Source organism: Asterias rubens, chromosome 7 (genome assembly GCF_902459465.1).
Source record: "Asterias rubens chromosome 7, eAstRub1.3, whole genome shotgun sequence".
In the NCBI taxonomy this organism is placed as follows: domain Eukaryota; kingdom Metazoa; phylum Echinodermata; class Asteroidea; order Forcipulatida; family Asteriidae; genus Asterias; species Asterias rubens.
In genome coordinates, this window is record NC_047068.1 from 16,476,380 (window position 1) to 16,495,309 (window position 18,930).

Genomic DNA, 18,930 nt, shown 5'->3' on the forward strand with positions numbered 1-18,930 from the left:
CAATGAGGAAGTTATAAGCAGTCACAAAAAGTAAACGTGACCTTTTACATGTATTGTCCAATTTGACTGTTTGTCCACAAGGTAGCGTAGTGAATTCATCAGGAAATTTTTAAATATTAGCTTCCTGGAGTGTTTCAAAACTGTTGACAAAGAAGCAAATGGAACCATTCGTGCCGAACTAAGAAAGAGAATTCAACAATGGTAAGATATGATATGAGCCAACACGTCTCTAAAGAGATTTATACTTACATGTAGTAAAACCACAAACCTCACCTGATTTTACTCCCAACCATACAAAGTTTCAAATCTTCCTGCTGCATGCTAAATTTGTGTTCATTCTCTACGTGAAATGTATGAGACAGAAGTAGGCATCTGGCCTGCCCCTACAGCAATCTCATTGTCAAAAGCAGGCCTACAGGTACATTATATGCCACTTGAGGCATTTTCTCTTCGGTAAAGGGCAACCCTTATAAGTAAATTGTAAATTTCTACTGGAGCATTTCAAGGGCACCAAGGCAATGACCAGGGGGCATGGAGGCATCACCTTCATTGCCTCCGTGAAGACATAGGCCTGCAAAGCTCATTAATTATGTTGTTTGCTCTTTGCTAATTGCAATTTGTGTGTATGATTTGTCTACCCATCTTCAGCTTGTGTAGACATTGTAGAGTAGAGAAAACGTCAAGGAAAGATTATTGTGAATGGCCACATTTTGTTCCTGCTATATGTGTAGTGATTGGATAATTACCCAAATACACAAAGTCTGAAAGAAAAACTGAGCTGCAGTACACAAAGAACCATCCAATGCAAAATTCAGCATCAATTGTAACAGGCAAGACAGAACAATGCAATAGGTTTAATTACTTTTATTGATCCCTTTACTATAAAGCAATCTTTATATCTATTGTGTTGTTTATTAGACATTCACAATACATTATGCCAGTGCGAAAATCAAGTATTTGGTTTTGAAAACAAAGTTATATTTTGCAATGGTTTTCAGGATTATTATAAAAAGCCTGATATTTTCTGTCAAAACGAGGCATTTCTTTTCTCGGTAAAGAGCAGGGCCCATTTACATTTACTTGTAGCTCTGCTTACCCCCGAATTGTGCACTTGCGATCACCATTCTTCGTTTACTGTACAAGCGCCAAATTTCCTTGTTAGCCGTGAAAGCGAAGATTGCCTATTGACTTGGAGTTTCTTGTTTTTCCTTTTTTGTATTGTTATGTAAGGCACTATGTATCTCAAAATGTATTTATTGTTGATTTATACGCCATATTTAGTGTTGTCTGGATGTATGTATTTACATATAAACATTTGTACTGTTGCCTGTTAAACAGGCAATCAAATCTCACTGTATGGTTGCTTAAAATGTTTAACAACTGTCTAAAGGGTCAAATAAGGGGATGGTGGGGTAAGGATTAGTAAGGGCGGACCTTAATGTTAAGGTCAGACAGATTCAGTGTTCAGTAGGAACCAGGGGTGGATTTCATATAGAGCTTAAAGGCAGTGGACACTATTGGTAATTATCAAAGACTAGCCGTCACAGTTGGTGTATCTCAACATATGCATAAAATAACAAACCTGTGAAAATTTGAGCTCAATCGGTCATCAAAGTTGTGAGATAATAATGAAAGAAAAATAACCCTTGTCACACGAAGTTGTGTGCGTTTAGATGGTTGATTTCGAGACCTCAAGTTCTAAATCTGAGGTCTTGAAATCAAATTCGTGGAAAATTACTTCTTTCTCGAAAACTATGGCACTTCAGAGGAAGCCATTTCTCACAATGTTTTCTTACCATCAACCTCTCCCCATTACCCGTCACCAAGAAAAATTTTATGCCAATAATTATTTTGAGTAATTACCAATAGTGTCCACTGCCTTTAAGACTGGTCTTATCTCAAGTTTTTAAAGACTAAGTAGTCCTGAGTTAGAACTAGTACTAAGTTCTTTGTGAAATTGACCCCATCAGACATGGATCGAGAACCAAACCTAAATCTCAACTGTGTGCTACATGTAAGAATTGTATGAAAAGTCTATTCCAAGGAAAACATACCGTCACTGATTATAGTTTCTACAGATGAATTTACTAAAAATTCTTAAATATTTCACTTGGGACCTTTGAAATCGCGGGTTCAATATGTACTGTATATAAATGGTTGAAACCACTCATTAAATTTACAGCACAAAAGCTGACAATGAATATATGGTTGGCTCTCCAAATTGGTGGCTGCTTTTGGGCCTGTTGCTGTTGCTGTTGCTTACCCTAACACATGTAACCGTGGTGAAGCCTAAGCCGCTAATGTGTGGCTGCAATGCGCCTGTTGCTGTTGCTACGGGGCTGCCTGTCCCTTAACACATGTTAAGATAGGCCCAATCATAAAGCCTCTGCCTGTAAGCACAAAAAATCTTTCTGAGCAGGGAATAGTATCGCTAAGCAGAAACAGGGAACCAGTCAAAATTGCATTTGCATTATTGTGGCTGGTGCCCTACTCAAATTTTGCTTACAAAGAAATTTGTTAAGCAATATTTCCTGCTTAACAGTTTATGAAATTGGGCCATGCTGATTAATAGCCACCACAACCAATTCGGAAACGACCAATCAGAAGCTAAAGCTGCATACATGTACATGTCACAGGTCTCGTATCACAATGCAATGCATTATATGTCATTTCCATTGTTTTGTTGAGAATACAAATCTGGTATTATTTTTTTTTTCTATGTACAATTTACAAAATGAATGGTTTAACAAAATAAAATGGTACAGGACTTTTTAAAAGGAACAGTTTGTGATGTCATTTTATATACAAAGAAGTTAAAGGCAGTGGACACTATTGGTAATTACTCAAAATAATTATGAGAATAAAACCTTAATTGGTAACAAGTAATGGGGAGAGGTTGATAGTATCAAACATTGTGAGAAACGGCTCCCTCTGAAGGAATTTTCCACGAATTTGATTTCGAGACCTCAGATTTAGAACTTGAGGTCTCGAAATCAACCATCTATAAACGTACACAACTTCGTGTCACAAGGGTGTTTTTTCTTTCATTATTATCTCGCAAGTTCGATGACCGATTGAGCTCAAATTTTCACAGGTTTGTTATTTTATGCATATGTTAAGATACACCAACTGTGAAGGCTAGTCTTTGCCAATTACCAATAGTGTCCGCTGCCTTTAACCAGGGGTCTGTTGTGCTTTCTCCCTAACTACCATGATATTATGTGGACACACCTGATGAGCCTTTTTACCTCATTTCATATAATTCACATGAAAGCAAATGAAAGGGGAATTTCTTGTTGCCTTTAATGGACTCACAATTCTTTGACACCTTAAAAAAAAAGTGTGTTCCAGGATTGTGAAATAGCCTACTGATGACAACACTTTTGCTGAAAATACTCATGCTATGTTCAGACATGTGAATTTGTAAGCCCATTTGGAAAATAGCTATGGTAATATGACCGATTGTACTAAAAAAGCTAGAGTTCTCCATTCGAAAAGAACTCATTTATGTTTCTTAATATGTACCGAGAAACCAATGATCATATGAAAAACAGCAGGAATCAGGAACATAATGGGGTGTGCACATAGTCTTGACAGACAATGTGACCCTCCTTTGACCAAAGAAAACACTTCAACTGCCATTTTGGGAACATCGATCTCACAGGTTTCCATGGCAACCTCAGCCATCTGATGAATGAGTTGCACATTTTGATCCACCCCACCCTTCATTGACATATGTATAGGTGTGCACTGCATGGTGTAGCATTGTATTCTTACAGCTATGTATTAGCATAGAGCTATAGGACCCAGTAGTCGTGTTAAGCCACTTTTGTTTATTTATTAGTAGCGGTCCCTTGCTTTAATTGAGCATAGACTGTCCAAGGTTTCCAGTGAAATCAATTCAAATCTTTTATGAACAGTATGTAAACGTTGCTATCCTTTCACACGGGGTGCATTTTGCAACCATGCTAAAATTAAGCAAGGGGACACTTGCTTAGTAAAGTTACTGTCATGTGAAAAGGGCTTTATTATTAGTCATGTTTGTTTATTTGGCAGCAGGAGAGCTTTCAGTGTGCTTGTGGGGTTAGAGCACTGTACCCTGTGTTCTAACACTACTATAGAGGGAATCTCCCCAAGGATCATGACCCTAACAATGAGTCACCTTAAGGAATTTTGTTGGAGGGTTATTATTAGGTTATCACCTAAAATATGTTTGTTGACTTGTGACCACAATTGGATCATGGAGAGTGTGCTTTAATCAGGCATGTAGTAAGGTGATCAAAAGTGGGGCAGCCACTTGTTACAATCCCTGTCTCAGCAGTCAATTACTATAGTCTGCACACTAGCTTGAGGGGATGACTTATTATCATCATCAACTGTGGCAGTGGTTAATCATCCTTCAACTGTGGCAGTGGTTTGGGGGGGGGGGGGGGGGGGTTCACTCTTCCCAAGAAAAATGTACTTTTATCAAGTTCTACTTGTTGGTATACACCCTTATGTTAAGTGTCACTCTTTCAGCTTTTTGCTTTGCTTAACTTTTTAAAATTATACAATGTATTCTTTATTTACTTGTTGACAAAAGTTATGTTCATTGAATTTCTATTTTGGGAGGGGATGTCTACATAGGAAAAGTGAATCCACCCTTTGAATATGCAACATATCTATGACATCATTCAGCAATGGTTTTGATTAGCATGGAAACCACATTCCACAAAACCACAATATGTCATCACTTTCTAATAATAATAATATCGAAGTTTTATAAAGCGCACGTATCTACCAAACAAGGTACTCAAGGCGCTGAGTAAATACAAACTTTCAGAAAGATAGGTTATTGCAGCGATGAATTTTGAGACCAATTTTGAGACCAATTAGTTAGCACCTTTATAATGGTTCTACTGAGCAGTCAACTTCCTGTAGAAGTTTTTCATTTTTTAGAAAAAAAATCCAATCATTCCATGCACACTTTACACAAGAAATCCTTTCAAGAAATGGTTTACTCAATAATATTCATCTTTAGATGCAAATATTACATCAATATAAATTGTTAGCAGTACCAGGACTCGATTTTGGGGTAAAATTCCACAAGACCGCTAGGCTTGGAGATAAACATTTTAACTGGACCAGAATTGATTTGACAAGACCAGAATACAAATGAGTAAGAACTTTCTACAAATAACAACAGGTAATCTCTGTTCAGACTGTTGCTGGGGACACAGGCCTGCTGCAATCCATTGGACTTTCAGTACATTCCGATAGAATCGTTGTGCTGAAGTACTCGAGAATAATCCTATACAAGTGAATACGCGCATTAGTATTGGTCCAACGGAACAGTCAATGTGCATGCGCTGGAATACTAATCCCTAATCCTGATGCAGATATTTAACTTTAAAGAAATTAAAGTAAAACAAATAAATCAAACCAAATCAGCAGTCTGTCTTAACATTAACAGTAATAGCTAGTTCTTACAATAAAGTATCAATGAGCTTTACTTGAGTGCCCTGGTCATTGGGCTAATTAATATTCCTTTTGAATCGTTCTCAGCTCCTTGGAGAGAATACAGCCTGTGGTGCTCCAGTGGCTTTTCAAACACAGTATCAACCCTCTACCCTCCCGCGTACCCATTTATACCCCTGGGTGGGTGAAGAGATGATGTACAGTAAAGCATCTTGCTCAAGAACCAGGTGTCATGATCAGGATTCGAACCCACACTTCGATGACTAAACCACCAGAACTTGAATTCAATGCTCTAAAACACACAGCCATGACACCCCCTTACTGTCCAAAGTCACATCCATGTCATTACAATGTCCAATGTTATTGAATTGGTTGTTTCTGTTTTATGACACAAGACTGTGTGACTAGATGTGTGAAGAGAGCTGCTGCAGCGACCCTGGCCTTGGTGTCTGCCATCTCAGTATCGTGAGCCCATTCAACACTGCCCCACCTTGCAATCTGATGAGAACAAAGAAAGTGGTATTTGAAGCTTTGCATGGTGTGGAAAATAAGATAAGAATTACTTATCCAGACCTGACACTTCTTGGGGGCAACAAAGAAAAATAATTGCCTATGCCCCCTTGTCATTAATAATAATGCCTCGGCAACATACCTTGGCTCATTTTCATGGCTCTGCTTCCCGTAAGCAAAGAAATCAGCGCTTACTGAAGCAGGGAATTCCACCCTTATCTCTAGCTTATTTCACAGATTAGCAGGGAATTTTTGCTTGTGTACATGTACATGTACGTGCATACTCCACATTTCTAGGCATTCCTCGCTTACACAGCTAGCGCAGAAATTCGGCGCTCGACAGTGAACAGAGAATGGTGATCGTAAGCACAGAATGCGGTGGAAAGCAGAGCCGTGAAATTGGGCCCTCCTTTGGGGCGGGTAGGGAGGCAGGAGAGCGAGAGGGGGTACTGGGTTAGCGAGAAAGAGGACCTGGGAGTTGGTGGAGGTTTTAAATTGTAATTATTTTACCTGAAACTCGGTCTCTAACAATGAGAGGTGAACAGCCTCCTCAACAGTGAGTCTCCTATCCATAAGGGCAAAGGTCAACACCAGGGATTTCAGGCAACCAATTGCATTCTCATAACCTATAAATAAAGCAATATGAGAGAGCAAGTCATTAAAACCAGCCTCTGCTGAATTCTGTTTACAATTAAGCAAATATCTACCAGTGAGCCCACGTCCATAATCACCATTGACCTTGCATCATGGTTCTGAAGATTCACAAGTATGTCCTTATACTTGCGGATAAGGATCTGGAAGCAGTCTAAGGTTTTTGCAACAAAAGTCAACTGCAGAGGGCGCTACTCTAATAAAATGTGTATACTACACATAGGTAATCCACCACAGAATAACTGCATATAAATCAGAATAACTTGAACTGTTCAATAGGCTCCATATCCCAAAATGGAATAGTCCAGATGTTTCCATTAAAAACAATTCTATAAGGGCACCCACCATTTGTCTGAAACATTATTTGTATGTAGAGTTTGAACCGCACTATTTATTGGAAAATTGTCTTGCTATTAAGAGAGAAACAAATGAGAAAACAAGTTAAAGATCTACACCCACCTACAAGTGCCCAGTCTGAGTGAGTCTCCAGATGATGTCCAAGGATTTCTTTTGTTTCTTCAGGTATTACAGGCCCTGTGATAGAGGTTGACGACCCGACATCAACCTTGTACCTCTCGTTGATCCAGTCCAATTGGGGATCCCACTCATTTTGTTGAAGGGAAACCAGTTCTGGCGGATCTTCTAGTCTGTAACTGTGCGAGACAGATAATACTGTTCTCATAATAATAATTCATTAATAATTAATCTGAGGGCTAATCATCCTTACTCGCAGCTAAGAGCTCAATTGCGAAGGACGCGGCTACAATGCGTTCAAGGCAGCCATGCAAGAGCCTTTGGCTGCCAGCCACATCAACCCATTATGACCATAGAGCACAGCCAAGATCGAAAGTGTTTGATTTTTCCTGAGGAAGGAAAAACATATGGTCTGGAAATTACTTCTTCCTCAAAAACTGCTTTACTTCAGAGGGAGCTGTTTCTCACAATGTTTTGTACTATTAGCAGCTCTCCATTACTCGTTACCAAGTAATTTTTATACTCAAAAAGTAAGTTTTTATGCTAAAAATTACTTTGAGTAATTACCAAGTGTCCACTGCCTTAAAATGATTGGAAATTTACGCACTACCAGACACACAGGGGTGAACCCCTTCTCTCAGCGAAGTGTGTACTGGGGTCTTTTATGTGCGCAAAACCTAATGTGTCCGTCCGATCCTAAGGACAAAGAAGTTATGGCTTAAAGCCTTACCATATTGTATCCGTGTCTATAAAGTGTAGAATACCTCTTATGACCTGTTGTTTATTTCTGAGGGATGGGTTGTCTAATGCTGTGTTGCATAGTGAAGTCTGTAAAAAATCAAATGACAAAATCAAACAAAGAATGTGCAGTTGCAATGTGAGACTTTGCAATGTTACTTAGGGGACATTTGGTATACACTATGTTAACAAATCTTTTACATTCTTTTACATCATTGGTTTGACCCACCCCCACTACAAATTTTTTATTTTTAAATACTGAATGGCTTCATAATATAATTCATACACTAAAGAATATTGAATGCCTCGAATTAACAGGATATTTTAGATCAAAGGTCTCCAACATTTGTGTCAATGGCTTTTCCTTTGTAGTATAATCAGAAATGAAATTGATGGTTTCGGTCAGCTGGTTACTTTTTCTTCTTCTGTATCAGTTGTTAGTGTATTTTATGTTTTAAATAAAAGCTGAATGAATAATGTATCTGACAGTAAAGTTTCTCAGATTTCTATTTTGGGGAATAAAAAATTACATTTGACCACAATCACATAACTTCAAAGTGAAATGACACTCAAAATGCTTTACTATCAAAAGCTGCTGTACTTCGCACCAAGTAATTATTTGATTTCCATTAAGTTTAAAGGCAGTGGACACTGTTGGCAACTACCAATAGTGTCCAGTGTCTTTAAGACTGATTCCCAAATGTATACCTTCCTTTGCTCTATGCTATACATGTATTGCTTTACAAGTAAGTAATGTAATGGAAATTGCAAATAGTTTTTATTTACCAGATGCATTGTGTGTTGCCTTATGATGTCTGTTTGGTTATCCCATTCCGTTGCTACGGCAATAGCCATTGGCTCGCTGGGTACTGTAAATAGCTGACCATTAGGCGTCTTGAGTTTCCTCCGGTCCAAGTTAATTTCAAAGGTCTTCCCTGATTGGGTGATGCTGACATTCTTGTAAAATCGTTTCTTTTCTGTTGAAAATAAATTGAGAAGGTGAAGGGACAGACTGCAGTGACTTACTCTAGTCTAGAACTATATGAGGATTGTTCCGCTGTGGGGACGATAGCAGAATAAGCCTCATACATAATGTAGTTCTAGGAGTAGTAGTGACTGCTCTTACAAAGGTCACTAACGTGATTTGCTTCTCTTAAAGTAAATATTGGACTCTCTTCTAGCAACCTGCAGTTAATATGCTATTATAACTGGCCTTTCTTTACAGAAATCCTTCCCCGATCTTGAACTCTTGGTGGCAGCAGTCACTGTGGTGGTACCTGGGGTTGTACTGCGCTGCCTAATAGACCTTTCTTTTGCAACGTCACAGCCCAAGTTTTTGCCAACGCAGATTGGAAAACTATGGAAAGCCGTAAGTGCAAATCAAGAAAAGATCGCTGTTTTTGGTACCAATGTAACCAAATTTGTTGATTTTGTTTAAAATAAAACAACTAATTATAAGACGTATTTTGTTTAATTGAAAGTTTGCAGAAAGTGGTGAATTTTGTTAAAACATCTGTTAATACGATTGAATGATTTACTAACATTCGGCCGACCATGCCAACCAAGGCGGTTTGTTTATCAACAAAAGAAAGGTCTATAGCGAGGGGTTTAGGGATTGGGCTACACGGCCACCATCTAATCAGTCATGGGTTATTGGACCTTTACTTCAGTGCAGTGAGCAATCATTGGGTTTAGGTTTTGAATCGCGTAGCTGTAGGTAGGGCATTTAAACGGATTACTGCAGGCACTGTCAAGCAAACCAATCACTTCGTCCCTTCAAGTACAAAAGTACAATCGATCTACATATCCATATGCCATATTTTGTTATTATTTGATGCAGTGCTACGACTAATTTAATTGCCCAAAATGACGGGTAGCCCTTGTGCCGCGTGGCAGGGCGCCAGTCTTTGTTGCACAGCGTTGTGTACAAACAATGGAGGGGTCCAACCTGGGCTTTCAGTTAAAGCAAAACATTTATGAAAAGATATACAAATATTTTCATTATCATAACATGAAAAGAATATCTTAAATTATGACCAGATGAAAACAAAAACAAGATGATTTTGATATTTTTTGACTTGAAGATGTACTAAAAATTTTAGTAAAATTAAAAATGTTTTTAAAATATTATTACAAAGCAAAGTTAGTCAAATTTCAATCAGGTTATGAATATGATTATGATTATGTAAACAATGTAAACAAAATAATATACAAATCTTGTGATCTAGTTTTTTCTTCTGATGGTTTTCTAATCTTACCTCTGAAACTGGCGGTCGCGTAAAACCTTGTTGATTTTGAGTTCATCACAACGTTTTGCAGCTGGGTAAACTGAAAAACTCTTCCCAGTTTTTGCCATCTTAATAAGAAACTCGACATGATTCAGCCAAAGACTATAGAGTAAACAACTTGTGTAAACAAACTTCCTAATCAGCTGACGGTTTGTTGTGTTTTTGGAAAGTGCGGAAAATCAAAACACAGGAAACACACCCACGTGTGTATATTGTGGTGATCACTGTGGTCAGTCATGTGAGGGCGCTTTCTCGAAGACCTTCCTGAAATTCCTAAGTATCTGTACAAGCTACAATCTGATTGGCAAATATGTTCGCACAAGTGCTACGTCAACCAATCAGATAAAGGTTTGCAGAAATCTATCTGTCATCCATGGGGGCTGCCATATTGAATTTAGGGTGGCTGTCGGTTGCGTAGGGGCACAATCTGGGAGAACATTTCTCAACTAAAATGCCTGGAATAACGATGTATCCACCGCCCCCTAAGAGCAGCAAACAGCAGGGTGTTGCACGGTCATTACTCTATAGTGGTTCCAAATTTCAAGGCTTCCAGAAGAGCAAGGGAAATTCTTACGTAGTCGAAGTTGAACTTCAGGTGAGTCGTCGAATCTCCATTTTTTGCGTTACTTTGAACATCATTATCATCATCATGGCGTGCTACGGATAGGCCTTCCGCCGAATACCGGACACTTCGACACCTTGCAAAAACTCGGGACCTTGCAAACATTTTGTGTCTTTGTCAATTAGTTGGTTTTTACTGATTATTTTCATCCCATGGTTTTTTCATTCTTCGAATCGAAGTTTTATTCGATATATTAATAATTATTAATTATGAAATAATAATTATCTAGTTTAGTCTAGTCTAGTTGTAAACCTCAGCACCTCAGGCTCAACATGAATCCTTTTTCTGTAAAAATTAAAAAATGAGTGAAAAAATGGTTGTGCCATCTGGAAAGTTATCCCCGGAGACATTTTGTTTGGCCAGTTTTTATGTGGGGTTTTGTTTGGTTCCTTTTTGTCTATTTAAATCGTTTTTCAGAATCAGTGTAATGTAAATCATAGTTATTAAGTTTTTCTGTTTTGTTTTAGTTTACTGTCTACGAGCTTTTTATCAATGTTTTGACATGTAAATTTTCCACTTTTATCTTTTGAATGGACAAATATTAAATAAGTTAGTGAATTGAATTCAATTAAAATGTACCATGCGGTGGTAAATCAACTATTTTCATCTTGGTGTCAAGTTTGTTTTTTGTCGAGTTGAGGATGCCGAGTTTGTAAAGTGCCGAGGTGGCTTCATGATGATGATACAATATAAACATGTTAAAAACATTATCATCATTAGCGCCCAATTACCAAAGGATGCAAGGCGCTAAGCGCTTATAGATATAGATGAAAGGAAAAACTGAAGTGATGGTGACAACCAGCTACAGATTGGATAGAACAAGTCTGTCTTGACTATTGAGAACCTTTTTGAAGGAAAGAACAGTCTAAAGCATTTTTGATGGGGACAGGCAGACCATTCCATACCATAGGCGGGAGGCAGCAGTAACTTTATGTTCCTTTTAATATAAGCCTATCCCAGGGCAATATGTGTAACAGTATCAGTTACACAGCACTACTTCTGTTTACTTATAATAGAAAAATAACTTGTATTTGCAGCATGTGGATGAAGAAAACAGCTATCTATGTGGATATCTTAAGATCAGCGGGCTGACCAGCGAGTATCCAGAGTTAGTCACATTCTTTGAAGGAGAGATCATTAGCGACAAACATCCATTCCTCACGAGAAAGTGGGATGCTGATGAAGAAGTGGATAGGAAACACTGGGTGAGATTCACAAACATTATGGTGATGATTGAAGGGTTTGGGTACTTTTTGTACGACACAAAACACAAACATCCACAGATTTACATTAAACTTACATGGTTTGAAGATAATGATAGTAGTTAGCAATTTCACTATAATAATTTTAGTCCCAGTGAGACAGAAATGATTTTATCATGTTATACGCTTCTTGTGCGATTGACTTCAGTCTTCTGGTCTTGCCAATTCTGGGATCAGGCCCTGTGGTCTTTTGGATTTTGTCCCCAAACTCAAGCCCTTATGTACCCGAAGAACAGGAATATACACCTGTTCAGGTCTAGTGACAAATAAATTTCTTTGTTATTTTGTAATATTTAACATACTGTATTTTCCTTCCATTGTTTGCAGGGTCAGTTTTTGTCCTTCTATCAGTACGCCAAAACATTTAATTTAGACACATTTGACTATGAAGCACTCAGGAGTACAGATTACATCTTCATGAGGTGGAAAGTGAGTTTGTTTTACTTAACAATTTATATCTTGGAGAATGATGCAGGGCAGAAGATCTACAGGCTTAAAGCCCCTTTTACACGAGCAATTAAGCAAGGGTCCCTTGCTAAATTGTATGCAGCAAGTTTGTAAAATGTACCGCTTGTGATAACACAACAATTTTGGTAGGGTCGAAGGTCCCTTGTAATATCTTGTCCAACATTGCTACACAAGTCCATATTTCAAATGAAATATGGCATGCTTTATATCACTGAACTACCTTAGCCAGCAGGACCATGTTCCTTTAGGTTAATTTTGAATGGTCCTCAGGTCTTTAGACTTTCTCTGAGACATAAACTTGCCATCATTAGACGAAAGACCTGGATATATCTAGTTCATACCTGTAGTATTCCTGTTGTGATGATATCTGTCAAATGTAAAACCCTGGAAGTTTGAGACGGTTATTCATCTCAACCAAGAAGAGACCACTTCATGGTTGTTTATCTTTGTACATACACTCACATCCTGTACTGTCTTCTCTTTAAGGAGCGTTTTCTAGTACCAGATCACAAAATAACGGATATCGATGGTGCGTCGTTTGCTGGCTTCTATTATATTTGCTTCCAGAAATCCACATCTACCGTAGAAGGCTACTACTACCACAGGAGCTCAGAGTGGTAAGTGAAAATGCCCAGATCAAGGTTACCAAGATTGCTCTTCTGGTTGAAATGTTTTGTTTATTTGTTTATTTTGTATGAGAGATCGCCTAACATCACAAGGCCAAGGATGGCCTCTTCAAGGCAAGGGCTGCACTTAACTGATTTGGGTTGTCAGCCCAGATCCAGGCATGATACTTCATGGAATCAACACAGGCATTTGCCTCCATGCTCCCAGGTCATCAATTTGGTACCCTTGAAATACTCCAGTAGAAAATTACGATTTCCTTTTAGGGTGCCGATGGAGAAAATGCCTTGGTGCCCTTGCCCTTTTAAAATTGAAGCAGACAGGCTTGCAAATCAACTACCACCAGGGGAACATTGTCAGCTACTCTTTGGGCTGAATCAGGGTTACCCTTCACAGTCTGTAAGGATGTAGGCAACTGTATCATTGTTACAATCTCAAATCCAAAGGAATAACTTAACAGAAATTAAAGGGAAATACCGCACTTGATTATATGTGAATGGGATTCAAGGTTTAGAACTTAAAAATATAAGACATTTAATTTAATGTAATAAATACTCAGCGCTTCAAAAATATATGAGCATAAGGGAATGTAGAATTACTTAAATACAAAGAGAAATTTAATACACTAAAAATAATTGAATACAATAAAGGGAATTTAAATACAGTGAAAATAGGGGGTGTGGTAACGGAACTCGTGAAATAGGGGAGAAGTTACCTCCGTTGAAACTCGAAGTTGGGGTTTGAAGTCCTGTCGCTGTTATGCTCCATTCGTGGGCGGATCATTCTCATCAGAGCATTAGCTTTACAAGAAACTGGCCTATCAACTCCAAACTTGGTGTGCAGATCGGTCTTGGGATCTTTTAGAATTCTGTTGTATTTGGACTTCCTAGGTCTTAGGTAATTCTGACTAAAAACAAAAAGAATGTTTTTCTATCGATACCTTGAGATATGACTCAAGGTATTAGCTTTAATTTAGTCTGTGGGTTGGTCTTTTGTTCTCTCAGTCAGAAGCCTGTTGTATTTGGACCTCCTGGGTCATACAATGTATGTCAAGTTCATTATTGCTATTGCACAAAAGAATGTTTTCCAATAGGCCATTTGCGAGTTGGCTTTGAATAATGTCTGGTACAATGACTTGGTTAGTCACAATGTTCATCTTACAATTGAATTCCTCAGACTATAGAGGTAGTTGCTATGTCAAATGGTTCGGGGCAAACCTTTGCGTAGCAACCTTAAGATGAGCAAGTCCTGGTACCATTGTGCGATGGTGCCACACATCCATTTACCGTCTCTCTGCGCAAAAGCTTGCCCCCTAATCATGTGATATAGCAACTGTCTCGATGGTCTGAGGAATTTAAATTTAAGCGGTAACTTATGATCAAGCACGCCATTGTACTAGACAATATTAAAATCTAACGCGCGAATGGCTCATTGATACCTTGACAATTGACTTGGCATAATCAACTCCAAACTTTGTGTACTTCATTTGTTTTAAGAAACATTTTAAGCTTTACTTGTAGTACTTCATTTTTTCCAATTAAGATTTTAAGCTTTGTATGGTTAAGAGGTACTAGGTAGTTTGCTGTGGGTGACAAACGGTAACTGTTTCTCGCTCTTGATTCCTCACAGGTACCAGTCGCTCAACCTTACTCACGTCGAAGAACATAGCGTCCCGATCTACGTGTTCAGGTGAACCCCCCGTGTACAGTACCGCCAGTTTGTATATTTGTAAATAGTTCATATATTTTGGTACAATTACCACACCAACTGTACCTTTTTGATCTGCAGTTGTAAATAACAAATTTGGTTATTTATCATGTTTTGAGGGCATTGGTATGATAGAAGCTGCCCTGTTTCATTCTTTTAAAAAATAAATGCAATATTGTTTAAATGTTGCTCGCCAGAAATTGAAACCAAAAATTTTGTTTTGGTTTTGTTTAATTTTTATAAAGAGTTTAGGTAGTATACTCCATTGGTACTTGCCCAAAATTTGTTATGATTTTTATGAAATGTTTGTATTGGGTGTTCATTTATTCAAGTGAGGCAGACTGTGGCGTTTCGTGGCCGAGCGGTCAATCGCACCAGACCAAAACTCTGGTGTTTCTGATCGTCAGAGTGTGGGTTCAGGTCTTGGTCTTGACACTTGAGTCAATAAGCAAGACACTTAACCATTGTTGCTTCTTCCTTCGGATGGGACATAAAGCTGTTGATCCCATGTGAAAGAACCAAGTGCAATTATCTTTTAGAGAAGGGGGTTTAGCCATGACACCCCCACTTGTCATCTTGTGAACATTGTCTCTGTGCCACAATGTACACCCTCTTTGACCATGATAGGGCCTACCCTTTGCTTCTGCATGAAACATTTCTCAGATTGAACATCCATTTTTTTAAATCCCTTTCTCTGAAACCTCATGCCTTTATGAAAGAAGGGAATCTTTTCTCAACATGTTATAAATTGAGCAGCTGCAGTGCTTTGTACCAGGAAGAATAATTCTCAAAAGGTACACCTTCCCTTTAACACATAAAGTGATAACAAGCATTCAATGTTTAAAGGAACATTACAGACTTGGTAAGAAATTTTTTTTCTAAGATCACAGATTTACATAAAACTTATACGGTCCAATGATGATGACAAGCCACTCTTGAAATATTTTTGTCTGAAAATAAAACCAATTTCCCGTTTGGAGTTTATCGCTCAATGAGTGTTTCATTCATTTTTTTTTATGGATGTCATAAAAAATATGTAATCGGTTTGTCACGATTTTCTTGTGACCCAGGTGGCTGATTGATTTCAAAACTTTCACAAGTTTGTCAGTTTATGAGTGTTTTACTCTGCCAAAAACCGTTTTGTTTGTTGGCAAAACCCAATTCTGTAATTTTCCCAAACCATTTGGAATCTTTCTGAGTAAATGAATCAATTATTAGTTTTTCTTCCAATTTTCCCAAAGTAAGTTTTCCATTCAAATTTCCCCAACTAATACAAGTATTTGTGCAAGGTTCACGTGCAAATATCATGAAGAAGTGTAGAACATTCTAGGTTATGTTAAAGCATTTTGACAGTGTCTAATTAACTCAACAAAATAATTTGATAATTTTGGTTGATCCATAAGTACATGTATGAAGTGCAAATTAATCAGCTAACATATATTAAGTTTTAGGTAAACAATAAAACCATGACCTGATGAATTCTAAAAACTTTTAGGTTAGTAGCATAAAATTGTCCAAACCTGAGACTCAAACACTGGCCATTCAGTGTGTGGTTTATATAGCAATATTTATGCAACTTTGGAAGCTCCCTTATACCAGGGCCCAATTTTACAGAGCTGCTTAAGCACAACAAAATATGTTTAACAGAATAAGGTTACCAGCTAAACAAATGACCAAATGGACAATTTGGGACTGGTACCCTGCTCATTTCTGCTAAGTAGAAAGTTGTTAAGCAATTTGTTCTGCTTAAAAATCTCTATGAAATTAGACCCTGTTGTTAGTGATGTTGTAGCCTACACTTTTTTCCATATTGAATTGAGTTTTACTAAAATTGATTTTGTTCCATTAATGAATTATTCAAGTTTGAACACTTAAATTGCATGAAAGATTGTGATTTCTTGTTTTCCTTGCCGATAAATCTGTCGGTATCCGGTGGTTTTGATTAATAAGGCAACACAAGGCTCAAGTTGTCAGGAATTTTGTTAAAAGATCCGGAAATAACACATGTAGTTTCAAAGGGGATACATCAAATCAAATCAAATCAAATCAATCAACATTTATTTACATACAAACACAATATACAAATACAAACAAAAGGATTTTACAAGACCGCAAACTGTATGGAGGCATGGCCCATTAAAGCAAAGCTTGTAGGCTGGGATGTCTTTTACAAAACAACGGATACGCATTCTGCAGGGCTTGAGTTTGGGAAGAAATCTACAAAACCGAATAGCTTGTTCAAAAGGTTTAATGTCCTAGAATTGCTCTAACAAGACCAGAACAGTTGAAGATGCATACTGTTTTTAATTAAACAAACACTATGACATACGGTATAAGAAAAAGTTATCTCATTTGTCTTTATGGATAGACATACTTCATTACTCAATAGAATTGAAAGGTGTTTATTAGACTCAAAGTCAACATTTGAACATAACTTGTTTCTGTTTAAGATAGCAAACGCTGGTTTTATTATTCAATTGATAAACACAAGAATAAAGCTGTCGATTTCACCAAACTCATCCTAATTTAGGATTAATCTTAGCACTTAGGACGAGTCCCAGTCTTGCCCTGTAACATGTAAACATTAAGCTGGATTGTCCATTGTCAAGTTTAAAGGAACATGTTGACTCTGATCAGTCGAGTTGGTCTTTAAAAAAGCGTTTGAAGCCATTTGTTATGAAATGCAAAAGGTTAGATAGATATTTTTAAAGTAGAATAGAATGATCCACAAAAACATGCCTCGAAATTGCACGGTGGTCTTTTTACGGCGCGACGAAACACGGTCGGCCATTTTGCGGAGTCAAAATTTTGACTCCATAAAATGGTCGACCGTGTTAGTTTGCGACGTAAAAGGAAAATCGTTCAATTTGGAGTGATACTTGTGTGGATCATTATATTCTACCTTTAAAATATCTATCCAACACTTTGCATTTCATAACAGACGGTTTCCATCGCTTTTCAAAGACCAACTCGACTGATCAAAGGCAAAGTGTTCCTTTAAGCCCTGCATTATGTACTGTTTTAAAATGGCTTGGATGACAAAAGTTAAAAACAAGTATTTCTGAAGAATGAATTAATAGCCTAATTAACAAAACATTTAGCAATTCAGAGTTTGAGGGCTGGGCAGTTTGTAACTGTTTATTAGTGTGTTGTTGAGGGTGAACTTTTGATGCTGTATGCAAGATGTACTTGTAATTGAAGGAACGAAATGTACACCTTCTAATTGTTGTATAAATCACAAATAAACTTTATACATTGTATTTGATTGTGTTCATTGCAAAAAGATAATTGTACAGTAGAAAATAAAACCATATTTTATATGAAAAGTGTAACCAATTTGAAACATTTGTTTTATTACATGAGTGTCTCTGAGTATGTTGAATATTTTTTGTAATGTTACAAAGTATCAGTTTTAGCCAGATGAAAATTCCTGATTTTTTATAAAGTGGTTTTATAATAAGAAATGGATAATAAATGACAGGCCTGATACTTCATGAAGGCAACAAAGGTGATTGCCTCCATGCCCCACTGGTCATTGCATTGGTGCCCTTGAAAAGCTACAATTGACTCGAAGGGTGCCTTTTACACAGGAGAAAATGCCTTGGTGCCCTTGCCCTTTTGAACAACGAAGCATATTCGCCTGAAAAATGTCTTAAAATTAGTCACTTCTTTAAAAGAAAAGCTGTACTTGAACTTCATGTGTTAAAACCAATCACTCGAAATAGTAACAAATCGAATTCATGTTAATAAAATTAATAAAATGTGAGAAATTAAACTGTAAACAAAGAATACCCCCCCCCCCCCTCACAACTGGTCGCGGCCCTCCCCCCCCGACCCCAACGGGCCCCCGCCCCGCCTACACCGTACAAACAAGATGGCGACTCTGGGCAGAATTGTGACGGGTATTCTCCGCAAAGAAACGGCCCGAAATGTATGCAAAAATCAGGTAAACCTAGCAGGATCTGTTGGATACTGTTGTTAAAATGTTAACGTGCATATTCTGGTAGCTAGTAGTTAATGCCTGCCAAGGCAAACTGCTGTATTTTGTGATGTTTTTTTTTTGTGAAGTGAAATATTTCCGCCTATGTAATTTATCATATACATTGTATGCACTGTGTGCACAGAGTGT

The 18,930-nt window shown here is 37.7% G+C and overlaps 2 protein-coding genes across 2 annotated transcripts; one reads left to right on the plus strand and one right to left on the minus strand.

The window, feature by feature from the left end:
- Nucleotides 1–4,979: 4,979 nt before the first annotated feature.
- LOC117292251 (ATP synthase mitochondrial F1 complex assembly factor 2-like) lies at nucleotides 4,980–10,335 on the minus strand. The gene is made up of 6 exons (XM_033774238.1): nucleotides 10,089–10,335; nucleotides 8,617–8,807; nucleotides 7,823–7,920; nucleotides 7,078–7,271; nucleotides 6,478–6,593; nucleotides 4,980–5,955 (listed from the first exon to the last, which is right to left on the minus strand). Exons 1-6 carry the CDS (start codon nucleotides 10,204–10,206, stop codon nucleotides 5,818–5,820), a joined length of 855 nt encoding a protein of 284 aa, XP_033630129.1. The 5' UTR covers nucleotides 10,207–10,335; the 3' UTR covers nucleotides 4,980–5,817.
- A 181-nt stretch (nucleotides 10,336–10,516) lies between these two features.
- On the plus strand, nucleotides 10,517–15,221 carry LOC117292252 (glucose-induced degradation protein 4 homolog). Its single transcript, XM_033774240.1, has 5 exons — nucleotides 10,517–10,713; nucleotides 11,778–11,945; nucleotides 12,330–12,431; nucleotides 12,957–13,087; nucleotides 14,724–15,221. Exons 1-5 carry the CDS (start codon nucleotides 10,570–10,572, stop codon nucleotides 14,785–14,787), a joined length of 609 nt encoding a protein of 202 aa, XP_033630131.1. The 5' UTR covers nucleotides 10,517–10,569; the 3' UTR covers nucleotides 14,788–15,221.
- The last annotated feature ends 3,709 nt before the right edge of the window (nucleotides 15,222–18,930 follow it).

Coding starts and splice junctions, on each gene's coding strand:
- LOC117292252 (XM_033774240.1), top strand. CDS start 10,570: ATGCCTGGAATAACGATGTATCCACCGCCCCCTAAGAGCAGCAAACAG. Junction 11,946..12,329: donor AAGTGGATAGGAAACACTGG/GTGAGATTCACA, acceptor CATTGTTTGCAG/GGTCAGTTTTTGTCCTTCTA. Junction 13,088..14,723: donor TACCACAGGAGCTCAGAGTG/GTAAGTGAAAAT, acceptor GATTCCTCACAG/GTACCAGTCGCTCAACCTTA.
- LOC117292251 (XM_033774238.1), bottom strand. CDS start 10,206: ATGTCGAGTTTCTTATTAAGATGGCAAAAACTGGGAAGAGTTTTTCAG. Junction 7,272..7,822: donor ATAGACACGGATACAATATG/GTAAGGCTTTAA, acceptor TGTCTCGCACAG/TTACAGACTAGAAGATCCGC. Junction 5,956..6,477: donor TGTTAGAGACCGAGTTTCAG/GTAAAATAATTA, acceptor TGTTCTCATCAG/ATTGCAAGGTGGGGCAGTGT.